This window comes from Panthera onca, chromosome B2, assembly GCF_046562875.1.
Source record: "Panthera onca isolate mPanOnc1 chromosome B2, mPanOnc1 haplotype 2, whole genome shotgun sequence".
NCBI classification, from domain to species: Eukaryota; Metazoa; Chordata; class Mammalia; order Carnivora; family Felidae; genus Panthera; species Panthera onca.
In genome coordinates this window covers 34,176,134-34,195,467 of record NC_138343.1, presented here as the reverse complement: position 1 = coordinate 34,195,467, position 19,334 = coordinate 34,176,134, and the positions used below count along the sequence as shown (strand labels likewise).

Here is a 19,334-nt window from a genome sequence, read left to right as displayed (position 1 = left end):
TCTGATCAGCCCATCTTCATCAGCAACCCTCCTCCCACCCCCACTGACCCAATAGATGAGGTCCTGGGTCGGGAATTCAGTGGGAACACATTTCCCCAAGTATTCAGTCCTAAACAGACCCCTAAAAGCCAAAAGCACTATCTTCCTCAACTGCCACAGATTCTGGATTAGAATCCAGAGTCTGCTCTCATGGGGCTCAGGCCAAGGAATATGAAAGCAAAAAGCTTGAGTCTAGGAGGCTCTAACCCTATTTCTTCCCCAGATCAGTCTTGAAACCTTGAGCAAATCACTTTTCCTCTTTGGGTTTGTTTTTTCTTTCAGCAAAATGCCAGAGTTGGCCTTAGACTAGACTGTGGTCCTGCCCCTAAGAACACTGGGGTTCTTTAGCTGGGCCAACATGTTCTTCCTCCTAAATCAAGTAGTAGCAGATAGAACGACTCCAATTTTAGGGTTTTCTCCCATAACGTTTTCTCTTTTTTTAATGTTCATTTATTTTTGAGAGAAAGGGCGACAGAGCATGAGTGGGGGAGGGGCAAAGAGCGAGGGAGACACAGAATCCGAAGCAGGCTCCAGGCTCTAAGCTGTCAGCACAGAATCTGATGTGGGGATCAAACTCATGAACCATGAGATCATGACCTGAGCCAAAGCCAGATCCTCAACCGACTGAGCCACCCAGGTGCCCCCCGTAATGTTTTCTTAAACCATTAACAACCACTACTGCTTGTTTTCCAGAATAACACAGGTAACACAATGAATGAACACATGGGAAATGCACTATCTGGGAATTCTGAAAATAGGTGATCATATTTGGTTTGACAGTCTTCTTGTTTCTGGAGATTACATGGTTATGATTTTATATTATTCACATAATCACTCTGGTTTCTAAAGCTAAGTTCTAGTGGCATTTCAGGGTGCTTCTTAGAGAGTTCTGGGACTCCCCGGTGCCTGCAACCCAAAGAGACTGGTCTGCAGACACATAGGACTCAATGCTCTCTAGGACCTTTCCAGTGTCAATCTTTCACTCTCTCAATCTTCGATCTTTGGTGAATACCCTTCGCGTGCAGAACATTGTGTCTTACATTCACTAACTCACATATCCCCCACGTAATCCTCTCAACAGCCTCAGGAGATAAGTTCTCTCATTATATAGATTATTATATATGTCATTTTATAGGTGAAGGGACTGAGGCTCACATGGGGTACATGGCTTGCCTAAAGTCACACAATCAGTACGTGACAGAGCTGTATTTGAACCTGAGAGTCTGATTCCAGAGCTCTCACTCTTCTAATACGCCTGCAGTCTCTGTCATTAATGCTTTTTCCACCAAATATTTTCAGTTCTTGGACACATAGTAAGACTGATCTCCCCCACCCTCTATGGTTAGTGAAGTGCGAGCATCATTTCTGGTGTAGCTTTTTTTTTTTTTTTAATGTTTATTTATTTTTGAGAGAGACAGAGAGACAGAGTGTGACCGGGGGAGGGGCAGAGAGAGAGCGAGACACAGGATCCGAAGCAGGCTCCAGGCTCTGAGCTGTCAGCACAGAACCCGATGCAGGGCTCAAACTCACCAACCGGGAGATCGTGACCTGAGCTGAAGTCGGTCACTTACCCGACTGAGCCACCCAGGAGCCCCTCTGGTGTAACTTTCAAGAGCCAGTGATCACTGCCACCTTCCCTTTTCCTTCTCTAGGAGTTGTAGATACACAGTGAAGATCCACCCTCAGCCTTGGTCACAGAGAGAAGAGGGTTTGGAAGAGACACCTGTCCCTCTATCGCCCCAGCTGTAGGCATGGAGTAGGAATAAGAAATAACCTTGTCGGGGCACCTGGGTGGCTCAGTTGGTTAAGCCTCCGACTCTTGGTTTCAGCTCAGGTCATGATCTCACGGTTCATGAGTTCAAGCCTCACGCTGGGCTCTGTGCTGCCAGTGTGGAGCCTGCTTAGGATTCTTCCTCTCTCTCTCTCCCTCTCATTCTGCGCCAATGAATAAATAAATAAACTTAAAAAAAAAAAAAAAAAACTTTGTCATTTTTAAGCCACTAAAATTTGGAGGCTGTTTGTTACTGTGGCACAGCCTGGCCCGTGCTGAGTAAGCCCATGCAATACTGTCTCCTGCTGATTATCTTTGGCCTCTGTCCCCGAGACGTGCCTTCTCCCTAAAACTCCCTTAAAGCACTGGCTCCACATTCAAATTTTAAAAGCAGCAGGGGCAGAAGGGAATCTGTCCCCTAAGCAGAGAAGTGGGGACGTGTTCTGGGAGATGCACCCATGCTTTGCCATGCTCCATGTAGCAATCAGGCCGGCTGAAATCCCCACCCAGCCCCTGGAAGGCCCTAAACAGAAACTGCTCCTCACGCTTTTCTCCCATAGTCATTTATTGGCTCTCCTTAATTTTATTCCCCGCTATTAAAGTAGGAACGGCTGGGCTGGCAGACGGAGGGCCGGACTCCCACATCCTGGGAGCACTGCAGGCTGACTATGACCTTGCAGGCCTGGATCTGAACCTCCTCCTCAGGGTGGATGACCAGAGCGAGCAGCCGGTCTGCCAGTCGTGACTCATCCCCAAAAAGGGCTTCGTGCAGCGACTGTTCGTTGTAATGCCACTTCACGGCACGGTAGTGGGGTGAATTCCGGCCCTCACTTAGCCGCTCGGCAAACACCAGGACCTCAAACAGCAGACTCCCTGGCTGTGTGGACTGAAACAGGTTCAGGAAGTTGGCATGCACCTGTGACGGGAGTGGAGCGACAATGGCAAAGAAATCCAAGACAAGTTCTAAAGTTCTTCCATCTTCCGATTGCCTCAGCTCCCCAGTACCTAAGCTTCAGATTCAACTGAATAGGATTTTTGTAGTTTTCCTTTCGTTATCATTCTCTAACACAATGGCAATGTGGTCATAAAACATGAGAGATATGATCATAACATTGATGCTGAGAAATCTGTTGAGTCAAATATTAAAGCTTATCATGTTGTTAATTTTTATAAATATTTTTATTTTGGGGTGCCTGGGTGGCTCAGTTGGTTGAGCATCTGACTTCGGCTCAGGTCTTGATCTCGTGGTTGGTGAGTTCGAGCCCCGCATCAGACTTGCTGTTGTCGGCTCAAAGCCCACTTTGGATTCTCTGTCCTCCCCTCTCTCTCCTTGCCCATCCCCTGCTCATGTTCTTTCTGTCTCACATTTTTAAAAAATAATTTTTTTTGAGAGAGAGAGAGAGGCAGAGGGGTAGAGGGAGAGAGAGAGACAGAGAAAATCTTTTTTTTTTTTAATTTTTTGAACGTTTATTTATTTTTGAGACACAGAGCATGAGCAGGGGAGGGGCAGAGAGAGAGAGGAAGACACAGAGTCAGAAGCAGGCTCCAGGCTCTGAGCCATCAGCACAGAGCCCCACACGGGGCTCAAACTTACAAACTGTGAGATCACGCCCTGAGCGGAAGTCAGACGCGCCCTGAGCGGAAGTCAGACTGAGCCACCCAGGGTGCCCCAGAGAGAGAGAAAATCTTAAGCAAGCTCATGCCCAGCGCTAAGCCCAATATGGGGCTCGATCCCATGACCCTGGGATCATGACCTGAGCCAAAATCAAGAGTTGGACGCCTAACCAACTGAGCCACCCAGGTGCCCCAATTTTTTAAAATATGTTGTGTGTTTGACATGAATGTGCATTTACTAACTGTGAAGTGTTCTTTACAATTGTAGGTGTGTCTAGTGGCTCAAGCTTATTTAAGTTATTCACAGCAAATATACCCTTACTAGTTTTCGGTTTTTATCTATTAATTGCTGAAAAAATAATTAAAATCTCCCAAATCTTCCATTGTGGTAGTAGATGTGTCAGTTTTTTCCTTAGAATGATTCAGCCGTGAAAGGAAGAAAATCCTACCATTTGTGACAACATGGATGAACTTTGAGGACATTATGCTAAGTAAGATAAGCCAGACAGAGAAAAACAGATACTGCACGGTATCACTTATTGGTGGAAACTTAAAAAAAAAAAAAAAAAAAAAAAAAGTCACACTCGGAAACAGAGAATAGAAAAATGGTTGCCAGGGGCTGGCAGTGTAGAAGAAATAGGGAGACATTGGTACAAGGATATAAACTTTCGGCTATACGATAAATAAGGTCTGAGGATCTGATGTAAAACATGGCGATTAGAGTTAATAATACTGTATTATATAATCAAAATTTGCTAAGAGAGTAGAACTTAAATGTTCTCACGCACACAAAAGGTAAATATGTGAAGTGATAGATATGTTTGCTAATCAACTAGATAATGAGAATCCTTTCACAATGTATTATCTATATTATATCAAATCACCACTATGTACACTTTAAATATCTTACAACTTTATCTGTCCATTATACCTCACTAAAACTGAAGAAAGAGAAAAAAATGTTTTCCTTGTAATTTTATCAAGTTTTTGCCATATAATTTTTTTTAAATTTTCTTTAATGTTTATTATTTTGAGAGAGAGAGAGACACACACACACAATGCAAGTGGGGGAGGGGAAGACAGAGAGGGAGACACAGAACCCAAAGCAGGCTCCAGGCTCTGAGCTGTCAGCACAGAGCTGGACGCGGGGCTGGAACTCACAAACAATGAGATCATGACCTAAGCTGAAGTAGCATGCTTAACCGACCGAGCCACCCAGGCGCACCTTGCCATATAAATTTTGAGGTTATGTTATTAGGTTCATATAAGTTAAGAGTTACTTTATCCTTCTGACCTAATTATTACGTAGTGACCTTGTCTATTCCTAATAATGGTTTTTGTTATAAGCAACTCTTCTCTAATATGAAAATACCTACATTGTCTTTTGTTTTGTCGCCTGGATTCCTGGCTCTCAGAGTTCAGAAGGCCCTTTAAAGGAGAATCCTCCTCCTAACAAAATGAATTCTATTCTATTGGGAGAATGGAAGAGGGGATGTTTTTCAATATATCTAGTGCAAAGGCGTGAAGAGAAACAAGACGATCTTGTTAGGGCTAAGTCTGCCTGGGGAATCCGTGATTCTTCCTTCCCCAATATCTGAGTTGGTATCCATCAACCCTTCTTTAGTTCCTATCTCACCTGGCAGTTGAGAATATCATAGAGAAGATCATACTTCTGTGCCAGGTAGCTCAGCAATTGAATGGCTTGCACCTGAATAAAAGAAAGAGCAAGACATGAGAAGGCAGATTGCTCTGGGCCCGAGCAGGGAACGCACAAATCTCTGTTCCTCCCTCTAGGTGCTGGTGCAGGGCTGGTCAGGAGTGGCAGGGCCTGGGCCACGGTCCTCAGGCACCTGTGCCAGGATATAGTCCGACTGCAGGATCTCCATCAAGGCAGGCATCACCCGTCTCAGCTGTGGATGCACATAGTCAGGCAGTGGGAGGTTGTTGAGGAGTCTGAGGCCTGCAATGTGCAGCTCCGAATCCCAGATGCTGGAGATCAGTTCCAGGACCTTGATGGAGTGTTCCTGGGGGGTGGGGGTGGGGGGAGAAGGATCTGCTTTTATGTGGTGATCCCCAACACTGTCCCAGCCTCTGCCTTCACTCTTCCCTGCCCCACCCATGATGCCTGAGCCAAACCCAGTAGACAACACTCTTGTTATTTGACCTCTTAGGTCACTCCTACCTCCTTTCTCCCCTTGGCTTCTCCTCCACAGAAGTCTTTCCTGGTTCTTAGGCCTAACCTTTTCTTCTCTATCTTCATCTCTCCCTTAGTGATATCATCCAGACTCACAGTGTTAAATACAATTGATGCTGATACCTTTCAGCTTTCTGTCTCCAACCCAGACCTCTCCCTGAACTCCAGATTCATATATTCAGGTGCCAATTCTACCTCAACCCAGAATGCTTTTTAGAGTATTTTATTATTTTTGAGAGAGAGAGCATGAGCAGGAGAGAAGGGCGGGGGGGGGGGGGGGGGAGAGAGAGAGAGAAAGAGAGAGAGAGAGAGAGAGAGAAAATATCTTGACCCTGGGCTCATGACCTGAGCCAAAATCAAGAGTTAGACATTTAACCAGCTGAGCCACCCAGGCATACCACAACCACCCCCTTTTATTTATATATACATATATATACATATATATATATACATACATATATATGTATATATATACATATATATATATACGTACATATATACATATATATATATATATATATATATATATATATATATATATATAATTTATTGTCAAATTGGTTTCCATACAACACCCAGTGCTCATCCCAACAAGTGCCCTCCTCAATGCCCATCACCCACTTTCCTCTCTCCCCCACCCCCATCAACCCTCAGTTTGTTCTCAGTAGTCTCTTATGGTTTGCCTCCTTCCCTCTCTGTAACTTTTCCCCCCTTCCCCTCCCCCACGGTCTTCTGTTAAGTTTTTCAGGATCCACATGTGAGTGAAAACATATGGTATCTGTCTTTCTCTGTCTGATTTATTTCACTTAGCATAATACCCTCCAGTTCCATCCACGTTGCTACAAAAGGCCAGATTTCATTCTTTCTCATTGCCAAGTAGTATTCCATTGTATGTATAAACCACATCTTCTTTATCCATTCGTCAGTTGGTGGACATTTAGGCTCTTTCCATAATTTGGCTATTGTTGAAAGTGCTGCTATAAACATTAGGGTACAAGTGCCCCTATGCATCAGCACTCCTGTACCCCTTGGGTAAATTCGTAGCAGTGCTATTGCTGGGTCATAGGGTAGATCTATTTTTAATTTTTTGAGGAACTTCCACACTGTTTTCCAGAGCGGCTGCACCAGTCCACATTCCCACCAACAGTGCAAGAGGGTTCCCATTTCTCCACATCCTCTCCATTATCTAGTCTCCTGATTTGTTCATTTTAGCCACTCTGACCGGCATGAACCACCCCCATTTTTAAAGATTTTATTTTTTAAGTGATCTCTATACCCAACGTGAGGCACAAACTCACAATGCCGAGATCAAGAGTCACATGCTCTGCCAACCTAGCCAGCCAGGCGTCCCTTGCCAGAATGCTTAATAGACCTTTCAAAGTTAACATGTATGCAGTCCCCAAACCTGTTTCTTCCACCATCTTCCCTGTCTCTGCTGTTGGTTACATCCCCCTTCCAATTACTCGGGTCAAAAATCTTTAAAGTGGTCCTCTTTAACTACTGTGCTTTGTTTTTCTTCACACCACTTTTTCCAATCCTTCAGAAAAATCCTGTTGGCTCTACCTTCTAAAATCTATCAACAGTTAAGCTGCTTCTCACCGTCTCCTCTCTACCACCCTGTTCCAAGCCACCATGATTTCTCACTTGGATTTCTGCAAGAGCCTCCTGTCTCCCTGCTTCCATCCTCGCCCCCTGCCTCTATTTTCAGAATAGCAGATGTGTTAGACACGTCACTCTTCGGCTCAAGTCCCTAGTTCGTTCAGGGTAAGAGCTGAAGTCCTTATAGTGGCTTGCAAGGTCCCATATGCTCTGCCCCCCTCCCCCCACCCCCCACCCCCACCGCTATTTCTTTGACCTCATCACCTATTCTCCTTGGCTCCCGTGGTTGCCATCACAATGGTCTCTTAGCCATTCCTTGAGCATGCCAGATACACATTTATCTTGTTTTTGTGCAGGCTGTTTCCTCTACTTAGAATGCTCTCCCTCCAGGTAGTCATAGCTCCCTCTCTTACCTCCTTGAAGACTTTATGCTAATGCCGCCTTCTCCGTGAGGTCTTCCCTGACCACCCCCTTCTTTAAGACTGCAACCACTCCCATCCCAGCCCTGCTTATCCCCCATCTTTATTCCATTCCCCACAGCACTGCACATGCAACATACTTATTTTCAAACTTTTAATTTCCAAATAACTATAAATTCTCAGCAAGTTGCAAAAAGAGCCCAGAGAGGTCCTGTGTGCTTGTCACCCCGTTTCCCTCAATGGTCACACCTTACATAACTATACACGATACCAAAACGAGGAAATCGGTGTTGGCACAAAGTGTGAGTCTGGCGCTGTGTCATTTTATCACGTGTGTAGATTCACGTAACCACCACTGCTCTCAAGGGATTATGCCATCAGCGGTGTCCCATCACCACAAAGATCTTCCTCCTGGGACTCCATTACGGTCACATTTGCCCCTTCCCACCCAAAGCGGCCCAACTACTAATCTGTTTTCCATCTCTACAATTTTTTCACTTTGAGAATGTTACATACATTGAATCACACTTTGGGACCTTCTGAGATTGGTTTCTCACCCAGTGTGATGCCCTTAAGATCCAAGTTGTGGTGTGTGTCAAGACTTCACTCCCTTGTGTTCCCGATTAGCGTTCCATGGCGTGGATTACCAGTTTGTCTAACCATCTATCCATTGAGAGACATTTTGCTTGTTTCTAGCTTTTGACTATTACAGGAAAAGTGGCAACAAATAAGATCGTGTACAGGTTTTTGTGCAGACAGTTTTCATTTCTCTAGGATAAATGCCTAAGAGTGCAACTGCTGGGTTGTGTGGTAAACATATAATTCGTTTTTAAAAAAACAAAAAAACAAAAAAACCTGCCAAACTATTTTCCAGAATGGCTGCTGTACCATTTCACATTCCCACCAGCAACGCACAAGAGATCCAGTCTCTCTCCGCCTTCGCCAGCTTCTGGTACTGTCACAAATTTTGAGTTTAGAATACTTAATAGGTGTGTCGTGATAGGTTGCCGCAGCGTTAAGTACGTTTCCCTCAGGTCTACTGATTTTAAGCATCTTTTCGTGTGCTTCTTTGCAATTCATAGATCTTCTTCAGTGCAATATCGCCACGTCTTTTGCCCATTTTCTACTTAGATTTTTTTAAATAGTGAGTTTTGAGAGCTCTTTATATGATCTAGATAGGAGTCCTTTGCCAGCTATGTGCTTTGCAAATGTTTCCTCCCTGCCTGCCGCTTGTCTTTTCAGCCTCTTAACAGGGTTCTTCACAAAGCAAATGCTTTTAGTTTTGATGAAGTCCAATGTATCGATTTTTTCCCTTATAGATCATGCTTTTGGTGTTATTTCTAGTTCTATGAACCCTTCATCAAGCTCTACGTCCCAAAGATTTTCTCCTTTGAAACTGTATAGGAAGCTCCCATACCAGCTTCCTTACCACCCTTCTTTATTTTTCTCCATAGCACTTGTTACGTGAAATATACCATAGATTTCACTAATTTGTGTATTGCCTGCCTTGCCCTGCTAGAATATAAGCTTCCACTGGGACCGAGATCTTTCCTGTTCTGCTCACTGTTATGTCTCCAGTGCTTAAACACAAAGTACTTCATATACATTTGTTGAATGAATAAAGGGATCTTGACTTCCAAGACGTAAGATGCTTGGACTGAGAGATACTACCAAGGACTGAGAATCCCACAAGCTGTACTTTTGTGAGCCATGTAAGAGGGAGGCAAGAATCCTGGAGTGAGGGTCACAGCATTCCCACTGGTACCTGCCTCTCCCTGCCCCAACCCCTTGTTGTCCACTAAGAGCTGAAGGACAGATAAGAGCACATCTGGTGTGGTGTTTCAGGCAAAGGGAACAGCCGGTGCAAGGGCCAGGGAGCAGAAGAGCATGAAACATACAATGTGAATGGCTGGGGCTGGGGCAAGGAAGTCAAGGACTGTGATCTTTATGCTAAGAGCTTTAAGGAAGACCAAGCAGGGGGTTGATGGGACCAGATCCCTCTGGAAAGGGTGGTCTAACTTAGGGAACAGGGGCAAGCTCCATTTTGGACATGCTGAGTTAGAGGGCCACTAGGATGTCTAAGTGGAGCAGCTGGCCATGGGTCTGGAGGTCAAGGGAGTCCCCAGGCTACGGACAGAGATGCAGGAAAGTGCATCCAGATGAAAACTGATTGGCTGCTTTTACTCAGAGAATAGGGATCAGGTCCTCAGGATACGATGGGGAAAGTGTTGCCCAGACCAGCTGCGTCAGAATCTTCTGGGGGGGCTTGTGAAAAACATAGCTCCCCGGCTCAGCTAGACTCTCTAGGTGTGGGGTCCTGAAATCTTCAATGTTAAACAGCTCTGCAGGCAATTGATATGTTTGAGAATTACAGACTTAGGGAAACTGAGAGAGCTGAGGGATAAAGCAGAGGCAGCCAGCCAAGTGGAGACCTAGAGACCTTCCCCCCAACCCCCCAAATTTTTTCTTCCTTCCTTTCTTTTTAAGTAGGCTCCATGCTCAATATGGGGCTTGAACTCATGACCTCAAGATCAAGCATGGTCTACTGACTGAGCCAGCCAAGTGCCCCTCCTCAAAAAAGTTTGATGCAAAAAATTTAAAGTGTGAAAATACCAAGTTTTGGCGGGGAGAATATAACGCAACTGGAATATTCATGCAGAGCCAGTACAGGCCGTAAATTAATACAACCCTTTTTGAAAAGTTGGGCATACCCTTTCATCCAGCCATCCCACGCCTGCATACATACATATCCTAGAGAAAGTCTCCTATATCCTCAAGGGAGATGTATACAAGAATGCTCATGGCACAATGTAGAAACAATTTAAGTGCCTACCCATGGGCAAATGGATAAATACAATCGCAGGATGTTCGTGAACTAGAGCACTATACAGCAGTAGAAAACAAGGAAACAGAGCTACCTACACCAATAAAGATGAATCTTCCAGTGCTGGGGGGAAGGCAAACCACAGGATACAAACTGCACACTTCCGGATATGTTGAAGCTTAAAAACATCCCAAACTACATTTTGCCTATTATTAACTACCTCGCGTTGCCAGAATGATACCTGAATATATGGTAAAACTATAAAGAAATCAAGGAACAGATGCACAAAATGGAGGAAATAATTGCCTCCGGTTGGGATTGTGGGGGAGGGGAGCAACTGGAGCATCTAAGCTGTTGGTCATGTTAGATTTCTTAGCCTGGGTTTTGGTTACATGTGTTTTGTTTATAGTTCTTTCTACCGTACACATATAAAATATTTGTAAGTTTTCTATATTTATTTTTAATTAGGAGAGATCATTTGCTAGAGAGAAATTTGGAGGTCAAGGAAGAAGGGTTCTTTTTTATGGGACGGTGTTTTTTTAGGATTGGAAGGATTAGAGCATGTTGAATTAATGGGAAGGAGTTGGGGGGGGGGCATATCAGACAAAGAGTCTAATTAAGGAAAGAAGTCCTCAAAGAAGGGGATGGGATCCAGTACTGAGACTAACATTGACCACAGACAGGAAGAAAGCCATTTTCCCATGGCATCAGCGGGAAAGCAGGAAAGGATGGGTGTGAAAACAGGTAAGCCTGGGGACGTGTGGTGGCTTGTATTTTCTCTATGTGGTAGTAGTGAAGGCATCAGTGGCCCAGCCACCAGCATCAGACCAACACAGCAGAGGGTGGGCAATATGATAGATCTGGTCTTTGTCCCTGGTTCTAGGCACAGAGCTCCTAAAAATCCTTGCATTTGACTGATAGAATGGTGTTTTGCTTTTCATAGTAAGTTCTTCTGCATTACCCCGGAGTTTATGTCAAGCAGGTGACTCTTGTGGATGGTAGATAGCTTCCAGATGGGGATGCTGATGCCCAGAAAGGCCAAGCCATGATTAAGGAGGTTGAAGAAGGGAGGGGTTAGTGATTGAGTTCAATCACAAATGGCCAATGATTAATCAATCACACCTACATATTGAAACCTCCACACATACCCCTAAACAGGGCTCGGAGAACTTCCAGGTTGGTGGACACATCAAGGTGCCAGGAGGGTGGCTCACCTAGAGAAGGCATGGAAACACTGCACCCTTCCCCCCACCATACTTTGCTCTATGCGTCTCCTCCATCTGGCTCCTCCTCAGTTTATAATTAACTGGTAAATGTAAGTACAGTGTTTTCCTGAGTTCTGTGAGTCTTCCTAGTGAATTCTCAAGCCAGAGGAGGAAGTCCAAATTTATAGCTAAGTGTACTGGCACTTGTGACTGGCATGTGACGTGGGAGGCAGTCTCGTGGGACTGAATCCTTTATCTGTGGGGTCTGCACTAACTCCAGGTAGACGGTGTCAGAATGCAGTTGCATCATAGGACACCCCATTGGTGTTGTAGGATGGGATGGTATCAGAAAGAACCTTGGGGCTTTCTGCTAGTTGGGGCTCAGAGATACTCCTAGCACCCTAGTTCAGTTTCAGCCTGATATTCAAAGGCTTTTATGATCCTGCCGGGAATCTGACCACCATTTTCTCACTTGATTACAAGGAAAATCAGACCCCAAAACTTCCGGAGCATGACCATTTATTTACCCCATGCCTATTAAAGAACCCACGGTCTGTGGACAGCCTGTGTGGTCCACCCCACCGCTTGCTTTTGCTCACCTGGACTTTAAGCCTGAATTTTCTGATGCCAGAGAAAGCTTTAAGTGTGTTCAGAGCTTGGATTTTGACACTGTTGTCCTTGTCATCCAGCATGGAGCCCACCAATGCGATGTCATCAGTAGTACAAGCAGAGGCCTAGGGTGTGCCAAGAGAGACAGAAGAGGCAGGAGAAGCGGGTGTCCTGGGCCCACAGCCCCCCATGTTACCAAGGCCCCTCAGCACGACCCCTCCCGCCATCAGCCAGAGAGACAGGTCTCAGAACACAGTCTGTCCAGCCAAGGGGGCAGGGATCGGCCGTAGCCCCCAGGGGCCGGGCTGGTTGGGAGGGACTTCCTGCTTCCTTTCCCTCACCTCGGCCTCCAGCAAGTACACACAGCGCGTGATACTGTGCAGGATCATGCTCTTGGCGTACTCATCCTGTTTGCACTCCAGAGAGTTGAGGAGCCTCCGGAGTTCACCTGAGTCCCGCCCGTGCCGCTCTCGCTCGATTGCCAGGCCTAGACAGCCACCCCAGCCAGGTTCAGGCTGGGGACTCGGGAGTGGTCAGAGAATGGGGTTGGGAAGGGGGGAGGGGAGAGGGAGCTGGGGACAAGACTGTCTTGCTTTTTCTGAAGCGAGGCCTTCTTGCTACATGCAGGACCGCCACAGACAGCTGAGCTGTGCCCCAGGGCACTTCGTCTAATGATGTATCATTTGTATCCTAAATGTCATAGTTTTGTGTTTACTATAACAATTTCCTGGCATATGGCAGTCATATGTGGTATTTCGTTATAATCAGTATATGGCAACGATATTCCAACAGATGGCAATCAAAAAGTCTGGCAGAAGGGTGCCTTTTTCTACTCGGCACAAAGTTGTCCTATGGACCGGTGGAGGTTCTGGGCATGTAGGTGCCCCAACCGTTCCCTTAGGAAGAAATGCTGATGCCAAGTTTCCGAGCAGTGGCATCCTGGGGGCTAGAGTGAGTGTCAAATTCGGAGACCTGCCAGAGGAGTCCTGGAGAGCCATCTACTTCCTGGGGACTCTGAGCTAGCATCTCTAGGGCGGGTTTGAGGAAGGTGGAGGAGAGAAAGAGGGAGGAGAGAGGAGCTTGGAGGAGTCACCTTTGGGCCCTCCCACACTGGAGGCCTCGGGAGCAGGTGCCTCCTGGGGCAGAGCCCTCTCCCCAGGGCCCGTACACTCACGGGCGATGCAGATTGGTGAGGTGGTGCAGAGGGGCGGTTGGCATTTTATGCCAGCCTTGATGGCCTTGTAGAGCAAGTAGATGAACCCAGCACCTGTGGCCAAGCCCACTACACCCTTGCGGATGTGCAGTTGCCCCAGGCACTGGGGGACACTCATGCCCATGTCTTCAGCGCTGCCTTGCTCCCAGGTGGGAGCTAGGCCCAAGGCACCTGGCAAGAGCCTTCTGGAACCAGAACTCTGGCAGGGCCGGGAACCAGGGTACCAGAATCAGAACCTGGGCAACAAAGGAAACTGGGGAAACAGGATGGAGGGTGGTGATCGGGAAACAAGATGGCCAGGGGCGCTTGGAAGGAGAGAAGTTTCAGCTTCTGAGGCTGTAGGAAATGAAGCTCGAGACTCTAGGGGAATAAAAATTCTGGGGGCAGGAAGGTCCTTCATGTCCCCTTTTCTTTAGGAGAGCCAGGATGGCTGGGCCCCGGTAGGCAGCTCTAGAGGCTTGCTTTCCTCCATTAGAGGGCAGCAGAGGCCCAATTTCTGGGCTTGTTTCTTGGGAAGTTTCTGGGAGGGGTGTCGGGTGTGCCCAACTGGCAACCCTGTTCCCTCACTCCCTGGCCTCTCATCTTTGATTTCTTCACCATGGATTGACTGCTGGGCATCTGGGTGTTTCTGCAGGCAGGGCCCCCTTCCATCAAGGGGAGCACTTTGTAAAGTTTTGCAGCCTTGAGGCAAACTCACCTTCCAGCAACTGTAGTTCCCCCTGTAGTGGGTAGTAATTACCTGTCTGGCCAAAAGTTCTTGAGGGCAGCTCTCTCGGCATATGCAACATCTGGTAGAGTCCTGTACTTAGTAGGGGCTCCAATCATGACTTCTGTCAGTGTCAAAATCACGACTTTTGTCAACAGTGTCAAAATCCAACCCGGAGTGAGCAAGAATCTGGTTATATAGGCACTCCAGGCCCAACCAGTGTGACCCTGGAGGAGGAAGAGATTGCCCATGTCTGGGTCTCAGTTTGTGCATTTGCAACCTGAGAGGATCCAGATTTAGCATCCTATAACTCCAGGATTAAAACTTGGGTAGGTGTGTGCCTTTAAATGATGGGGGTCTAAGGGGTGGCTGGGTGGCTCAGTCGGTTGAACATCCGACTCTTGATTTCAGCTCAGGCCATGATCTTGCAGTCTGTGGGTTTGAGCCCTGCATCGGGCTCTGGGCTGACAGTGTGGAGCCTGCTTGGGATTCTCTCTCTCACTGCCCCTCCCCTGCTCATGTGCACATACTCTCTCAGAGAAACTTAAAAATAAATAAACGATGGGGGCCTAAATCTGGGAGAACCACAACCCAGTGCCCTGCCCCACCCCTACACAGTGAGATGAGGCTTGAGGCCTCCTGTGGAGAAAATGCCACCATCCCAGAAAATGAGAGTTCGACTTTGGAGGACTTGGTCTCCACCAATAGGATAGGGCAGGAGAGACTAGACCCTTCCCTCTTTCTCCCCTTTCCCTGCTTGTCCCCTCTGGCCTTGCCTCCTAGTACAAAACAGGGAAGTGACAAACCCCAAGCCAGGCTCAGGCCCAGAGCCAGCACTGAGCACCATTGTGCCAGAATAGGGCTTCACCTGCCTGGGTTTAAGCTCCTGTTAGAAGGGTCTAGGTCCTGGGCTACACCTGGACTTGAAGGATGTGAGGAAATAGGAAAGTAGCATCCCCAAGGAGGCTGCAGCCAGCCGGGCCCGTCCTCTCAGAGCCTTCACATCGCACACCCTGGGCTACAGGCAACACTCCTAGGTGGTCATTCTCTTCCTTTCCTCTCTTCTGTCCTCGGCCCTCCTCAAGGGTCATTCCTACCCAAGCACTCTACCCAAGTCACCCAAGGTGGGTGACTACATGGACTCTGTGATGAGGGGTGATAGAGGCCCCTGGAGGCCTCCCTGCTGCCATGGAACCACCTGTCATGCCGCATGGACTCCAGGCAGGAAATGGCTGCCTGATGGGACTGCTTTATGTTCTAAGGCTACCTTGGTGGATTTGAGGGTAGATCCTTCAGAACAAAGTTGCTGCCCTTCTCTGGGGTAGAAACCAGGGCTACTGGCCTCTCTAGTCCGTGGGCTTGACTCTGCAACCCTCACTTCCTATGTAAATGCAGCGCTCACCTGTTCTTTAAAGAAAAAAAAAAAAAAGCATCCTCTTTTGGCCTTAACCCAACTCCTTCCTGCTACACCTAAAGCACACTTCTCTTGGTTCTGCTCTCAAATGATACAGAGGGACCAAGAGGCAGAGGCCATGCCCAGAGTGACATTCTCACTAGTCCACAGCACCGTGAAAAAAAAATTACAGAGGAACGTCCATTTGTTGGTGTAAAGTCAATGACCGTCCTTTCTTGGGAACGACTGCTTTTGATTCAGAGGAGGTCTTTCTTATTTTGAGAATTAAAATGCGCTTGCTTTTACGAAATGATAGTGATAATAGATGGTAGTTGTGTTTTGAGTGTTCTCAGGGTGCATAAGTTCAAGAGGCAACTTTGTAGGAACTTGGCTTTTGTTTTCTTATTTTGCTTTCTGTCAAATCCAGACAGAGAAGTCTGAGATTCCATATACGCACAACCAGCCCCAAGTTTCTTTCCTATCCTGACCAAGGCAAAACACGAGGGCTGACCTAGCACACACCTCTCTGCCATCTGCACTGGCTTTCTACTCTCAAAGCTGATGTTCCCATCATGGTAGGTGCAACTTAGTTTAGTGAAGGAGAGTGTGGGCTCGAGCCAGACCACCAGGGTTCAAAACCAGGTTGGCCACTGACTTAGCTTTGCGCTCTCTTTGTCCCCCACTTTCCCCACCTGGAAAATGGTAATAATAATGTCTGCCTCTTGGGATGGTTTGTGAGGATTAAATCCTTGAAACAGTGCCCAGGGCCCATCAAATGTCAACTACAATTACTATTATAAGCAGGTTTCACCTGGACAAAAACGTTGGGTGTGGGAAGGCAGTGAGCACACAGATGATGGGTCTCAGTGATACCTAAAAGACATTCACCTCTACCCGCCCCACCCCTCTTCTCCAGGCTAATCAATCTCAACTCCCCTGACCCATTTAATTGCCTTGAACACCTCTGGAGCCTCTCTGAAGCCCCCCAAAATACTTAAACCAGGAGGACTCTTTCCCCCAGCCCATTCCCCACCTACGAAACCCCAACTACCAAGCTCTGGTAATGAGTGTTTCAACCTAGTTAATTTAAAAAGCCCATTACGCTATTGGCGGCCTACTGTGCAAGACACAGTGCTAGGTCTTTATGGCGGGGGACACTGGAGGGGACCAGCGCTTGCACGCACAGGAGAAACTAAGGGGAAATCAGCCTACTGCATATTGGAACGTTCTCTGGAGTCCGATGGGCTTGGATTTGGGCAAATCCCATAATCTGAGCCTGTGTTTCCTCCTCCGGAATATGGGTTTACTGACACCTACCAACTACCAGGAAGTGCTGCTGTCAGAACTGAATGACAGAATTTATGTTGCGACCCTTGGTGAGCAGGGGGCAATCCATACGTGCGAGCTCCTCCAGGCAGAAAGCCAGAAAGTGGAGAGACGAAAGGCAGGGGGTGCGGCCCGTGCCCTGCCGTGGACACAACGCTTTCCGAGACCGTCCCCTCCCCAGCTGGCTCTTACCCAGGCCCAGGAACCAGATTCGGGGGCCTCTCTGTAGCTCGTTACTCCAGCGGAAGCCGGGGGACAAGGAGAAACGCGGCGAAAGCACTGAGATTGGCGCCCCCAGAGGAGGAGGGCCGGGTGGGGGGCGGAGGCCGAGCCTTTCCCCGCCCCGGGCCTCCTCGCTTAGCTCCCCCCCTCCCCGGACTACCTCCTCCCCAGGCGCGCATCCGGCGACGGGCACAGGATGTTCTTTCGCTCCCGTCCCCCCCCACCCCCCCGCCGCCCCCGCTCTCACTTTCCCTTCGCTCCCTTCCCCCACTCCCGCCGCGCCCGGCGCCGGCACCTTGTTTAACCCCTGCTCTCCCGCGCTCCGCGGCGCTCAGGCGCCCCGGGGGCTCCCACCCTTCCCGCCTACCCCCCAGGACGCGGAGCGCGCTCCAGGGCTGCCCGGGAAGGGGCGGGCCGGCCCGCGTTCCCGGGATCCATTGGCCCGCCAGGGGTGAAGGAGTGGGAAGGGATCCCAGAGGCCGAAGCCGGCATTCTCCAGACCCCCGCCAGTTCACCGGCGCCGGGCGGGCTGGGGGTGGGGCGCCCGCACTGGAGCGAGCTACGCGCCCGCGGGGGGCGGCCCTGTGGGCGTGGCTAGCTCCGGGACGGGAGGCGGGCGGTAGGGTCGAGGACCCCCAATCTCATCCTCCGCCGGGGTCTGAGTAGGCAGGGGCCAGGGGTTCCAGGAGAGGATGGAGACGGCTCACGCCCCGCATGCACACGTCACTGTTTCCAAGGCAACCGGGGTGGGGGAAGCGGGCTGGAGAAGGAGAGACCTTAGAGAAAGGAGGCTACTGGAGGCTTTGGGACCCAGGTGGGGGTGGGGAGTCTGCGGGGGCGGGCTTTTCAATCTGCTTCCTCACTCGCTGATGCTGCAAGAAACCGAAGGGAGGACCGGTTCTGTTCATTCAACAAACGTTCATTGAGCTTGCGCTCTGCTGGGCGCCATGCTTAGGCGCTGGGCTATGGTGGCTCAGGGTCTGAACCCTGCCCTCACCCGTTATTGTTAGTTAGGGTAGGATGGCCTTGCGCCCCGGGTCACGTCTGTGGAACCAGTGTAATGATTAAAAAGTGTTCCAGTATGGGGGGGAAGGCTAGTTAAGGAACTTTGTCCCCCAATTCAGGGAAGGCTCCCAGCGTGCAGGGAATGAAGACCAACTATTGTCTGATCACTATGCAACAGGCACTTTTTTGGGCCCTTTGTATTCTCTGTAATCTTTGCCCCTCATTCTGCAAGGTAACTATCACTAGTGACTTTTACAGATGAAGACACTGGTTCAGAGGTTGAGAGAGTTGTCCAAGGCCAAACAGCTAAGTGTTGGAATCCAGATCCAGGCTTATGTGGCCTCCAAAGTCAAAGTGTCCTATCTCATGCTCCCTTCTCTAAACAAATAGATTATATTAAATAAATAAATGAAAGATACTATCCCTGCCATGAAAGAGATTATAATCAATGGGGTTGAAAATATTACGGGACATAAGTAAGCGATAAAATAGAGAAGAGATTGAAGGCAGCTCACAGGGCTCAGAGGGAAGTTGACAAAATGATCGAAATGGCTTGTAGAGTATCAGAGCCTTCCTGCAGGAGGTAGATGTTGAAATGTTGGGGGTCAGGATCACCAGGAGGGAGAGAGAAAGTGTGTGTGTGCGTGTATGTGTGCGTGTGTGTGTATGATCTGCTGCCAAGAAAGAGAACAATCCACGGGCATCAGACCAGGGACCCAGAGTTAGGCAGGCTGCAATCTCCAATGGCGAAAAGATCGGTCTGTAAACCCAAAGTCACTGGTTGCACCCACTCACCTTTCTGCCTTCCACCCTCCTCAGTGATTTTCTGTGTCTTACCAAAGCAGAGGATCCCAGCAGGCAGCTGCACTCATTCATTTCACTGTGCACTCAAGGTCTTTGCAGTTGGCACCTCGCACAAACTCCCTGATGCTAACTTGGATGTCAGCTTCTCCCTTCCCCACCCCTCTCTGAAGATTTGGTAAATAAAAAATAGGGACTTTTCAAAACAAAAGGGCCTGAGCGAGCATGAGGAACCAACAGACTCCAGGGTAATGGGGTCACCAAGTCAGCACAACCAAGTGGATAGGTCATTTGCTGCCCTTCTGCTATGTAACAGGCCCAGGGCTGGACTCTGTGGTCTGGGCGCACCATGAATTAATCTGGGCCCCTTCTTATGGAGCACATAGGCTAACAG

General features: G+C 48.3%; 1 protein-coding gene across 5 annotated transcripts; it reads right to left on the bottom strand.

Moving 5' to 3' along the window:
- Positions 1-1,496: 1,496 nt before the first annotated feature.
- Positions 1,497-17,354, bottom strand: ARMC12 (armadillo repeat containing 12). 5 transcript variants are annotated; one of them, XM_060615305.3, is made up of 7 exons: positions 17,105-17,354; positions 14,227-14,275; positions 12,616-12,761; positions 12,265-12,399; positions 5,275-5,448; positions 5,061-5,132; positions 2,329-2,726 (listed from the first exon to the last, which is right to left on the bottom strand). In XM_060615305.3, exons 2-7 carry the CDS (start codon positions 14,273-14,275, stop codon positions 2,394-2,396), a joined length of 909 nt encoding a protein of 302 aa, XP_060471288.1. In that variant the 5' UTR covers positions 17,105-17,354; the 3' UTR covers positions 2,329-2,393. The 5 variants fall into 5 exon arrangements, with proteins under 5 accessions (XP_060471285.1, XP_060471283.1, XP_060471288.1 ...); XM_060615300.3 differs by lacking the exons at positions 14,227-14,275; positions 17,105-17,354 and adding an exon at positions 13,368-14,217 and having other exon boundaries at positions 1,506-2,726; XM_060615303.3 differs by having other exon boundaries at positions 14,227-17,354.
- Positions 17,355-19,334: the final 1,980 nt, after the last annotated feature.